Source organism: Polypterus senegalus, chromosome 12 (genome assembly GCF_016835505.1).
Source record: "Polypterus senegalus isolate Bchr_013 chromosome 12, ASM1683550v1, whole genome shotgun sequence".
Classification (NCBI taxonomy): Eukaryota; Metazoa; Chordata; class Cladistia; order Polypteriformes; family Polypteridae; genus Polypterus; species Polypterus senegalus.
In genome coordinates, this window is record NC_053165.1 from 86,984,646 (window position 1) to 86,997,767 (window position 13,122).

At 42.5% G+C, this 13,122-nt stretch overlaps 1 protein-coding gene across 1 annotated transcript in view; it reads right to left on the minus strand.

Annotated features, from left to right (window-relative positions):
- adamtsl3 (ADAMTS-like 3) overlaps positions 1-13,122 on the minus strand; it is a 486,079-nt gene that overhangs the window by 44,354 nt on the left and 428,603 nt on the right. The window contains exons 22-23 of the mRNA XM_039772774.1: positions 5,686-5,813; positions 4,398-4,526 (exon numbers count right to left, since the gene is read on the minus strand). Of these exons, the coding sequence (XP_039628708.1) occupies positions 4,398-4,526; positions 5,686-5,813 (257 nt within the window). The remainder of the gene's footprint in view (positions 1-4,397; positions 4,527-5,685; positions 5,814-13,122) is intronic.

Sequence of the window (13,122 nt, forward strand, 5' to 3'; positions counted from 1 at the left end):
TCCTAATGGGCAAGCTATAGAATCATCTGTTATAAAAATGTCTCTCTCATCCTGCTGGACAAGAAGCTGAATTTTGTTCAAATACCCATATAAGTCTATAAAAAAAGAGAGTTACAGAAAAAAGGTTTGAAAATGTCTTAGCGGGTTATATAAAATAACGAACTGGCAGCATTTGGCAGCCATGTGTCTGGCAGGTTCCCAACTGGCTCACTGGTAGTCTACAAAAATACTACTTAAGATGAAAGGCAACAAATATGGAATAATTAAGTTGCCGGTGGTTAAACTGCAAATTTTTTTGAAACACGGCTCTTGTTTCTTCTCCGTTTACTTGCTGTTCCCCTACTCATATTGGTCATGGAATTCGGTACTTTCATGTTAACCTTAGCCCACCTTCTTCTTCTTTTTCCTCATCTCTCAGCTATTCCTGTTAGGGGTTGTCACAGCAGATCATCTTCTTCCATATCTTCCTGTCCTCGTCGTCTTGCTCTGTTACACCGATCACCTGCATGTCTTCTCTCACCACATCCATAAACCTTCTCTTAGGCCTTCCTCTTTTCCTCTTCCCTGGCAGTTCTATCCTTAGCACTCTTCTTTCAATATACCCAGCATCTCTCCTCTGCTCATGTCCAAATCAACACAATCTTGCCTCTCTGGCTTTGTCTCCCAACCTGAGCTGACCCTCCAATGTCCTCATTTCTAATCTTGTTCATCCTCGTCACACCCAATGTAAATCTTAGCATCTTTAACTCTGCCACCTCCAGCTCTGTCTCCTGTGCCACCATCTCCTGCCCATATAACACAGCTGGTCTCACTACCGTCCTGTAGACCTTCCCTTTCACTTTTGCTGATACCCGTCTGTCACAAATCACTCCTGACACTCTTCTCCACCCATTCCACCCTGCCTGCACTCTCTTCTTCACTTCTCTTCCACAATCCCCGTTACTCTGTACTGTTGATCCCAAGTATTTAAACTCACCCACCTTCACCAACTCTACTCCTTGCACCCTCTCCATTCCCCTGATCTCCCTTCTAATTCACACACATGTATTCTGTCTTGGTGGTCCTATAGACCTTGATTCCTCTCCTCTCTAGAGCATATCTCCACCTCTCCATGGTCTCCTCAACCTGCTCCCTACTCTCGATTCAGATCACAATGTCATCAGCAAACATCATAGTCCACGGGGACTCTTGCCTAATCTAACAACCTGTCACCATTGCAAATAAGAAAAGGCTCAGAGCTGATCCCTGATGTAATCCCACCTCCACGTTGAAAGCCTTCATCACTCCTACCGCAGACTTCACCGCTGTTACACTTCCCTCATACATATCCTGTACCACTCTTACATACTTCTCTGACAAGGGGGCCTTGATAAAAGAAGAACATGGATAGAGGGGCATCCTGACCGGGTTGGTTTAGTGGTACCTTTCTCGTATCAGGAAACCATTATAAGGTAAGGACAGAGAGTGACTGCCCCCTGAGGCTTTGCATTCCCCCAGTATACCAGGGGGCAGTGTTCCTCTGGTATGGCCCCAGTTAGGACTCCTGCAGGGCTACATGGGAGTTGTAGTTTTGCTGGGCAGCCCTGTTGGGGCTCTCAGATGCCACTAGATGAAACAGGTTCCCCTGTTTTGGAGAAGTCCCACCGGACCTGGAAGTGCTTCCAGGTGGCAAACCTGTTGCATCAAAAGTACTCGAGAGTTTGTGTTGAAAAGCAGAAATCTAAGTAATCAGAGTCGGAAGGAGGACAACAAGGCTTGTTCAGGGGAGAGGGGAAAGGAAAGGAAAGGAATAGAATTGTGACTGATGGACCAGGTGATAAAAACCTATACAACGTATTTTGATCGAATAAAAACTTCTTTCCTTGAAGCTGTGACTTTGTGCTTTGCTTGTGTCCCTGCACATCACACTGTTTTTCTCTGGAAAGTCTCTGGTTCTTCTGTGCTCCAAACCGGTGTACAGAGAAATACAAATGACACGACAAGTGAAAGGGTTAGGCTTAGGCTTAGGGTTAGGGGTAGGGTCACATCTGATAACATTGTTTAAAACGAAAAAGTCATTAATGAAACATCTTCAGAAACAAACTTCTTGGCACTGTGAGCTAAGCAAATCAATGAACTGGAAAGAATTACTTTCACACTGTCACTAGTGTCCTTTGTTAACATCTTTAAAGGTACCAGAAGTCATCCTGTGCATGACATTTTAGTATCGAGCTTTCCATTGAGCTTGCCGAGTGTGTTTTCAAATGGTTGCTGTCAATTTTGGTAGCATCTTATGGACTTTCGGTTGGTTTGCTCCTTTATCCTGCATATTTATTATTTGTAGATGTATCCACAAATCCAGAATGAGAACAAAACTGAAGAATTTTGGGACAAAAAAACAAAAGATTCGAGATCCAGGAAATCAAAAATCAAAGCGTTGAAAGCCGTTGTTATGGTGTAGAAAATCTACAAATTATCCATCCCACTATATCCTAACTACAGGGTCACAGGGGTCTTCTGGAGCCAATCCCAGCCAACACAGGGCGCAAGTCAGGAAACAAACCCCGAGCAGGGCACCAGTTCACCACAGGGCGCGCACACACACACCAAGCACACACACGGGACAATTTAGAAACGTCAATGCACCTAACCTGCATGTCTTTGGACTGTGGGAGGAAACCCAAGCAGACACGGGGAGAACATGCAAACTCCATGCAGGGAGGACCCGGGAAGCAAACCCGGGTCTCCTAACTACGAGGCAGCAGCATTACCCACTGCGCCACCGTGCCGCCCGTTCTACAAATTATTCTCTATATTTTTATTATTACATTTTACTCAATCCCAACAAGATGAATTCAGATGTAGGATACTTGTATAGGCATTATAATGAAAAAGGCATATCCTTTTCCCTTACACCTCACTTTTATAATGGTTATTCACAGCATAATGCTAAATTGGTATTACAGCCTGCGAAAGGAAGATTGAGCCGATACCTTAAAGCTATTGATTACTTTGTGGATGTACATCTGGGACAAAAATTTGGTTTACAGCCTGGGAAAGACAGGTATTGCTATTTTTTAGGCAATATCAAAAAACTTTATTATCTGGGAAAAGATAGGTTAAAGAGTTCGAGCAAAATTCATCCATCATATTGACAGCCAGTCAATCAGGTGCATGCAGTGATCATGTGTTGTGAAACCATAAACTTTATAAAAAATATGCTTTTTTTGAAAGCAATGACAGAAAAAGAGAAACAGCGACGATGGAAGAGCAACGTCAGAAAAGAAAACAAAGACACGTGTGACCAGTTTTCATCCAATCGTCAGTCAACAGTATTTTCATGAACATCGATTGCTAAATCAAATGCCACCCTGGGACATTCGTCCTTGACATCACCGATTCCTTTCAGTAAGCTTTTTTTTAAGACTATTTTATCCAGACTTTACTATCAATCTTATTTTCTATTCCTTATTATTGTTCTTTAATAAATAGTAACTTTTTTTCATTTTTGTATTCTTTGTCTTTAAGTCTGGAGTGATTGAAATAATAAGGTAGATTTCTCTGAGCACCTGTTGCGGCCAGAGGTTTGCCATTACCTCAGTGCTGCAAGGTTTATTAAGGCTGAGGGTGAAAGCTCTACCCAATAGTAGGGAACAGGACGTAAAATAAGGAATTTGTGGCTGATAAAAGGCCTATAGGCAAGGATTCTAAATCTTTGTATGTTTTAATATTTTCTTGGAGATCAAAGTAATATTTACCAAAAGTAAGTCTGAGATATATTTAAAACATCGTATGTTGTTCATGCTGATAATAAGTAAGTCTCTTGATGTGCTGAGAGAGTGACAAGTTGTGTTATTCTTATAGCACTTGTGTGGTTTAAAGTGCTAAAAGTTAGCCAACTGTGTGTGTGTCATTTGTAGGGCACTGTTGTGGTTAGGGTCTGAGTGTGTCTATCTATGTATGTGTGCGTTATTATTTAGGGTGCGGGAGTAGACCAATCCAATAACGAACTTGACAAGTGTAAGGGGTAAACAGATGATGACACAGTCATAAAAGAAGACAGGTTTGTTATTCGCAAACTCGGATACAAAACGGCTATCGAGACAAATTTTTTAACTACTCACCAGCCAACCCCTCAAAGTTGTGACCCCAGCAACCAAGATCTGCATCTTGACGACAGAATTCACAACATGGCAGTACCCAAAGAAATTCAAAATGGCGTCACAATAAAATGCTAAGAAATTGGAAGTTTCAGAACAAAGCATTAAAACCAGAAATTTCTTTTTCGGAATCGGAATCCCTGAGTTTCAAAACTTCTGACGAGATGTATAGGTGGCCAGAATTCACAATTTGTGAAAATTACCAATCATCAAATCTCGAAAATGACTTCGGCCAATGAAATGTCGTTCTTTACTAACCTGTTACGGGACAGTCCAGTGTTATATTTGATCCGGAACTCGCCACAACTGTGTCACCAACAATGGCCATCCAGCTGTGACCCGCCCAGACAGTTGAATTTTTCTTGGAGGACTTGATACTGGGTGGCTCTGTGTTTAAAGACATAATAAAAATAGAAATAACACCTGTAATAAGAATATACGTTTAATGTCACTGGGCTCTGTACAAAAAATATTTTTCAAATCCACTCACATGTACAGGCCAGATTTAGCACACAGGGGCTCATCATTTAGAACTGCTAGGCAAGCATTAGAAGACAGAAAGGGACAACTCAGAAAATGGCCACTTTCTGTGCGCATGAAATTGAATTCTCGCTTTGCCTTGTTTGGGATGGCATAATTTACCTAAGTAAGGGCCTGCACATGGAGAAAGAGCCTTGAAACATTGCCCGGCACACCTTTGAAGCCGACGGACATCGTCGTCCGATTGTGAAAACCCCTCCAGCGTAGCGACGAAAATGGCAGACTGTATACGTTGAACTCCCACTTCAGTAATTGTCTCGCCATTGTCTTCCTTGTCTGTAATGCCGCGTAAATTGTCATTAAAGAAAGCTAAGTTATTTTCTCCTATGTGATTTCTTACCACCGAATCACTTAATTAATCTATTTAGGTTCAGGTTACTTAAAATGCCGTAATTAAAAAGAACTTATTCCAACCAGGGAGCTATTGCCTCCTAGAGGAAAACAACACATCATTAAATGGGGCATTAGTTAATAAGAAATTCTCTCAAGTCATTTTGCATAAGTATTATTTATTATACTATTGTAATAAAGCTGATGTCAATTACATATAATTTGTAATATTAAATGCTACACATCTGACTAAAGCACATTGCTTTTTAAAACACGCACCATTTTCTTTATCATTGGCACATGAAGCTGTTATTAAAATACTTTATCTTTAAGCACTCCCTGGTGCCTCGCTAAGTAAATACTGCACAGTTATAGCCCACCGCACCATCGGGGGGCCTCATTCCCTGGTGGTGCTCAGGCCAGCTGGAGTTTGAGAGTCAAAAGGGTGATGCTGAATTATTGTGTGTGGTAAGGGTTAGGAATTTCTTGACGGCTCTTCAAGGAGGCGGAAAACACGGCCCCATCTTATGGTACCGTTAGGACTATCCATCACCAATGGAAACGATCAGCTCTCATCCAAACGTGCTCGAGGTTGCAGAAAAATTAACGACAGCTCAACATTCTAAAAACTCAACTCGAAAAAACAAAAGATATTCGGGCTCAAAGAAGTTATTACCTGCAAACAAAAGAAGTGAACTTTCCGAATCGGTCCCTTGGTCGTTTGTCGCAGTACACTCATAGCGGCCAGCGTCATCAAACTGGGGGCGTAATATCTGTAGTCGTCCAGGGACATCCAATGATATTCTAAAAAATAAATTATAATAAATTAATAAAGAAAAAAAAAATTACAAATCATGGTGTTTTATTGAAATCTGGTGTATTTGTAATAAAGGTTTTTATCTGTTATTTATCCAACTGAGGGATCTTGGTCTGGGCCCGCGTAAAACTTATATCGTCACTTTCTTGGTGACATAATGAATGCGTCGTCTCCCCAATTATGCAAATTAAACAATAGGAATAACAATAAAAAAAAAATGAATGTGTATTATAACACCTGCAAAGGTAATGTTAGGTCTTTTTGCTTTGAAATTCAGTGAACATATGCAGTTTGAGCGGTGCACCTACAGTCGTAACGCCTCCCATGATTCGAGTTTTACTGCTCACATTGGCATCACTGCATCCTTTAATGAATTGATTGTAGAAATGATATGCATGTTCCAAATATGAATTGTATAATGAAAGCAAGCTGCTGTTATTTTTATAGATTCAATGGTTTTTAAGGCAGCGTAATCCAGTTCAGAAGACGCATTAGTGCACCTCAGAGATTTTCTTAATTTTATGGCAGTAAGAATAATCAAAGATCCAGAATGTAGGGGAACACCTGCTACTTTAATGGGTGTTAAAGTGTCCTGGCTGCTGGCAGTGAAGGAAACGTAACAGCCTTTAAAAGGAGTGGGCAACAAATCCTAATGATACATCGGAATTTATTAAAAATAGGAAAAGCAAAATGGCTTTTATTCATTTTATTTTATTATGAATGATTGCATGTAGGTGTTCATTCAGCCAAGAGACGGTTTCCATTCCAGTGAGGACACTGGTTTAACCTGACTCTCCATTTCATTTACAAAGGTCAACTAAATGTATCGAAAATATCGTTTTTTTATACCGTATATACTCGCGGATAAGCCGGGGCTTGATTTTACCATATAATATCCTGTATTTTATAATGTCGGTCGTATAAGTCCGACAACTCACTGCGGAAAACTCACGCCATTGGTCCAAGAGATTATGATATGCTAACATCTACCTGAGAGAGTAACCACAGAGCACACGGCCTTTTGTTTTTATGTATTGTGCCTACCTGACCACACCATAATACCTGAACTACTCCAAAGCGATGTTGGCACTGATTTGTGTTTTTTGGTATCACACACCTTTATTGTAAGAGCATCCCTTATCTACGATGGAGCGTTCGAAGACTGGCATCCTTCAACATCTGCAATAAGATGCTGCAGATGTTCTACCAGACGGTTGTGGCGCCCTCTTCTATGCGGTGGTGTGCTGGGGAGGCAGCATACAGAAGAGGGACGCCTCACACCTGGACAGACTGGTGAGGAAGGCAGGCTCTATTGTAGGCACGGAGCTGGACAGTTTGACATCCGTGGCAGAGCGACGGGCGCTGAGCAGACTCCTGTCAATCATGGAGAATCCACTGCATCCACTGAACAGGATCATCTCCAGACAGAGGAGCAGCTTCAGAGACAGACTGAGGAGACCCCACACTATGCAACACTTCAGTTCCACCCGGGGGGTAAACATTAACAGTTAAAGTTAAAGTTATTGTCTGTTATACATGCATTCTTATCACTCTTTAATTTAATATTGTTATTATCAGTATGCTGCTGCTGGAGTATGTGAATTTCCCATTGGGATTAACAAAGTATCTGTCTATCTATCTATCTATCTATCTATCTATCTATCTATCTATCTATCTATCTATCTATCTATCTATCTATCTATCTAAAGAAGAAGAAGAAGAAGAAGAAGAAAATATGAAGCTGGTTTTAAATTAAACTTCGTTGAAGTGGTGAAAGAAATTGGTAAGTGCGCTTCTGCAACAAAATTCGATGTTTCTGATTAACTGGTGTAAGATTGGAGGAGGCAAGAAGTTGTAAAAAAAATAAATAAATCAACACAAAATATAAAAGATTAATAGTAGAAAAATAAAGAAGAAAAAAAACTCTGAATTAGCATAAGCCATCTAATTCAGTGTGTTCATAAAAAGTGTAACAATAGGTAAATTATGTAGGTAAATTTGTTTTTTTAATATGTTTCATGCTTTTGTTATTTCGCAAAACTCACTAAAAAAATGTATTTTCTCAAAAATCTGAGTAAACTGGCAGTTGGCAGTCATTCCCTAAGCGTTAACCCCTGAGTGTATCTCAGACCCGGAATTCTATGTAAAAATGGTTAAGCCCGAGTGTCTGTCAGGTTAGGATACTATGATCTGACACACAGAGTTAGTGGTGGCATTCTGTTGCCATCTAGTGGATAAAGTAACATCATGCTGCAAACAGAGTCATGAATATTTATGTATTTATTCGTTTAATTAATTTTATTTTAAGAAAATAACATTGCGTAAAATCAAGTTGAACTTCTATGACAAATGACTTCATAGTCAAACTAGAATAAGCCATCAATATTTCTACACGTTCTGCCTCTCTATAGTAACCCATCAATATTTATGAGTGGGGCGGAGCCTTCAACCAAAAATCATAATGGTATGTAAACGCGAAGCTGTAAGGCCTGTTTTACAACAAACTGAACTATTAATTGAATCAGGGGATGGTAATGACAATGTAAATCGGTCATCAGATTTTGACACGGATAGTGAAATTGATGTGTACGCCGCCGTACAACAGAAGCACCGGGATATGCCTGGTGATGTGGCGTGAAGCTTCAGTGTGGTGTAAGTAGCTGCATGGCAAGAAAGGCAAAATAATTTGTGATTAAATGGAAGGACTAGAAAGATGTTAGCCCCCAATCGCTGTTCGCAATGCAGAAACTGTCGATGGCCTTGCACTATGGTAGATTACAATAACACGAGAGACGCACAGATCGGGCACCGTCATTCTACCTTCTCACACACAAGCAAAAGAAAAAGAAAAGTGTACCAAGAAACGCAACATATACTGTCGCGATTATAACATCGAGCTGAGCGTCGGCAGCTGTTTTCGAAGGACGTGTACAAAATCTGCATCAGCACAGCAGTGGACACCTGACAGACCTTACCGGCTGCATTTATGTTGCCGTTTTGTTATTTACGTTTTTTATTTTTACTTGATTTGATATACTTTGTTAATCCCTGAAGGGAAACTGCCTTTCCGCATGGCCTTTGGAGGTTGGAGCGCAGGGTCAGCCATTTATACAGCACCCCTTCCCGGAGACACTTTCAGGATAAGCTGCCTTGTGTTACATGCAATAACATATTTTTCTTAACGTCTTTGGTTTGCTTTTTTGGCGGTTCACCTAATGCTAAGGAGGTTAACAAGCCAAATGCCAGCTGAGAGCTTCCTCTATGGGGCGCCCAATACCTTTGTACACTGAGACACTCAGCAGCCCTTAAGGCCAAACAACTGTTGGGTGCGTCAATTGAAATGAAGCACTGAAATTGCTTCGGCAGCTATAAGTGGGCTCTAATTAAGAAATTACATTGGAATAACAAAAAAAAAATTGAGTGACTGCGGCTCTCCAGGGCTGAAAATGAACGGCAATGTCACAGAATGTAAGATGTTTCAGGTAGACACCGAGTCGGTATTTTAGGCTACCATTTCATGGTCTGACCCTCCATCCAGGGTTATTTCCAGCCTTAAATTTAGTGCTGCCAGGGATGGTTGTTCCTCCATGTGACCCTGAATTAGATTATATGGATTGTAACGTCAAGCAAATTATTGTTTTGAAGTAGCTTTGATATCTGAAACTGGTTTTCATTGGTGAAATGTTTAGAGACTCTGAATACCCCAAGACTTTATTTATATTAGTAATTTATTTGACTAATTCTGCTTGAGCTGTTACCAGAGCCTTTGGGGAGGAGTGTCATTTAGGAAGCAAAGCATTTTGTGGTCTCTAAGCCCAAATGATTCAGGGAGTGGTGTAGCTGAGCGATAGATAGACATCTGCAGACGTAATTCCTCCTCTTGCCCATTCCCTTGGGGGGCTACTAATTTGTAGCCACAAATGGGCCATGCGCTTTGGTACCACACATTGTCGTTTACTGGCACTCTAACAGGCGGCTCAGTGAGCGCACTGGGATTCAAAATGTCTAAAACAGATTAAAAAATACAAATATACACAGCTGTCGGAAAGTCTTCAGAGCCCTTCGCTATTTTACACGTTTTGTCGTGTTGTGGCCTTGTGCTGAATTCATACAACAACTCATCAAGTAACACTCAACACCCCAAGAATGACAAACTGAAAACGTTTTTTTTTAAAGTTTTGCATATTTTGCAGAAATGAAATATCTCTGAAATATCCCACAAGACTTTTAGTCAGTAGTTTGGAGTCTTCTTGGGTCTGACGTGACAAGCTTCATTCACACTCCTGGATTTGGGGATTTCCTGCCATTTCTTCTCTGCAGATCTTCTCAGACTCTGTCCAGCTGGATAGAGACCATCGATGGTGGGCTATTTTCAGGTGTCTCTCCGAGGTTGTTCAATGTCCAGGCTCTGGCTCGACCACCTCAAGAGCATTGACAGAGTCGACCCTAAACCATTCCTATGTTGTCCGGTTGGAAGGTGAATGTTTGGCCCAGTCTGGGGTCCAGCGTGCTCTGGAGCAGATCTCCGTTAAGGACGTCTCTGTACTTTGCTCCATTCAGCTTTCCCTCAACCCTGATAGTCTCCCAGCCCCTGGTGCTGCCACCATGTTGTTTCACCACTGGAATGATATTGTGCAGGTGATTGTGACGATGCGGGTTCTGCTCCATGCTCCCACTTTCCTTTTTGGGAGCCTCTTGAACCCAACATCGTCAGTAATGTAAACCGGATGAGCTGGACAATGAGGACACCAAACGAAGCAAGGGAAAAGGTGCAAAAGTGCTTTTATTACAAATCAAACAGCGTCCAAAGTGCAGTGTTCCCCAAATGCTATAACCGTTATAAAAAGTGGAGGTTAAAATTCAAATAAATAATTTCTTTAAAAAAAACAGGACCCGGTGCTTCCATCTTTAACTGGCGGCTCCCCTGCTTCTCCCAAACGGGCCGTGCAACAGGGGAGTCGCCCTACCTGACCTATCTGACTTTCCTTCTGCTGGTCTGGTAGCCTTCTGTCACCTGGCTATGTACAGCCGTCACGCCAGACCAGGACTCGGGTTCCCCAGCGACCAGGGTGCTCATGCTGGAGCTCACTCTCCCAAGCCTCCCTGACTCCAGCTCCTAAGATCACTCAGGTGGAGCGACCGCCTCCTGCTACCCCTACCAATTGTCGGCCTAACACTCCCAGCTGCCTGCATTGATCAGCGAGCCTGCTCTTCTTCCTCGCTCGCTCGCTCACACCCGCGCCCGATCGTTCCTTCTCCTGCCTTCTTCTCCCACTCTTATCCTTCGTTTTCTGTTTTGTTTCTCTCTCCCCTTCCACACTCGCTCTTCTCCTATTTATAATGGGGACGTGGCACAGGTGCGGCAATTAGCAGCTCCCAGCATCAATTATGGATATGGTCGATTCCTCACCTGCACACTTAACTCTTTCAGGGCGGATATCAACTTTTGTCAACAGGCGTGTGGTATATGGCCGGAAAGGTTATCCCAGCCAATACCCCCAGGCTGCCAGATGAAGCCCTGTCTTCAACATGGGGGTGCCCCGAATTCCAGCAGGGCCTCATGGACCTTGGAGTTTTAATGCACAGCCCTACTGGAGACCATGGGGGCCGCTAGGGGACGCTGCAAGGAGGCTCAGAGATTTATATCATCCGTATAAACACTCTCGGAGACAGAAGAGATGACATACTTCCGGGCTAGGAAGAAGAAGGAGTTTTCATCCGACCCGGAAGTGTTACAAAGTCACATGGACTGAGGGACAGAAACACTTCCGGGTCAAAGAGCTTAAAAGGACTGTGGGAGATCCCAGCAGTGAGCTGAGTCGGGTGGCAGAAGGACAACGCGTCTGGGAGTGCGGAGGATTGTTTATTGTATTATTGTTATTGAGTACTGTATGAGTATAGTGGAGTGGAGGGTGCTTTGTGCACATTATTGTCCTAATAAATATTATTATTGGACTTTTATCTGGTGTCTGGCGTCTGGTCCGAGGGTTGAAGGGGACGACAGCACCCCTATCTGTCACAGGAGACAAAACCCGCTGTTACGCTTTAATTGGACTCTCTTTGCTAGGATGAAAGTTCGCTTCAGTGGTTTGACCAAGATTCCCTACACTCTCGTCAGTAAGTGAGGCATAAACAACGGCAAAAATGGCATCGACATCTGGCAAGGTGAATGCTCTGTGGATGACGTTTTGCATATTACTTGATGGCATGAGGGTTGTGCGGAGAAAATGATGTCAGACGCAGAGGCAAGCCTCCAGGCATGGCTGGTGCACGCTGGGTTTTCTCCACGTGCTGCACGCGGAACGCGCTGATGTGAATGTGAATGTGAAGCCATGGATACCAAGTAGTGAATTTCAAGGAGAGACTCGTTACGTGATGTACAAAGGGCTGGATATCAAACAACAGGTCTTTCCTCGATAGTATAGTGGTTAGTATCCCCGTCCTGTCCCAGTTTATATGAGGGTCGTGCATTGTGTGGTGTTCGGGACTTTAATCCTGTGTTTATTAATGTTAAATAAATGTGTGTGTTTTACCAACATGTGGTCTCTAAATGGTGATGTCCAGGAAAGTCTCACAAGCTCTTACACATGACATGCATCACAGGTAAAGTAATGGACGACTGGTGAGAGCAGGAGTTTTACTGAACGGTCAGCATGGTTTCAAACGAGGCGTTTCGACATGTTATATGTCTATGTGGAAACAACAAAAGGATTGAATTAGAGTGGTGCTTATGATATTGTTCTTCTTGATTGTCAGAAGGGTTTTGATAAGTTTCCACATCAGTGGTTGGGCATCAAACTAAAAGAAGTGGGAGTTCATGGCATAGTGCGTAGAGTTGCAGAACTGGCTAAAACACATCAAGCAGAGGGTCATGGCTTGAGACACCTTATCAGAATTGGTTGATGTTAAGAGTGGTGTCCAGCAGGGGTCAGTAATGGGGCCTTGATGGACTTTAGGGACCTTCAAAACTCGACTTGATGTTATTTCGGAGGAACTACCTGTAGATGAAGAGGATTGGCAAGTTTGCCGGACTTGACATCAGGATGGCGGGTTCAACGGCCCCTCATACTCGAACCACGAACTGGCATCCCATCCAAGGCTGGTTGTTGCTTTGCAGCAGATGTTACTTGGAGAGGCTCCAGCCCCCCAGTGAGCCTGAATTGGATTAAGCGGCCTTTGAGAGCGTTATTGAATATATGATACTCCCTGTAAAATGACTAAAAAAATTCCAAAAAAAAAAAGAAAATGGCTAAGATGGAGTAAGCTTTCAGAGTAATCATATTATTGCTAATTAGA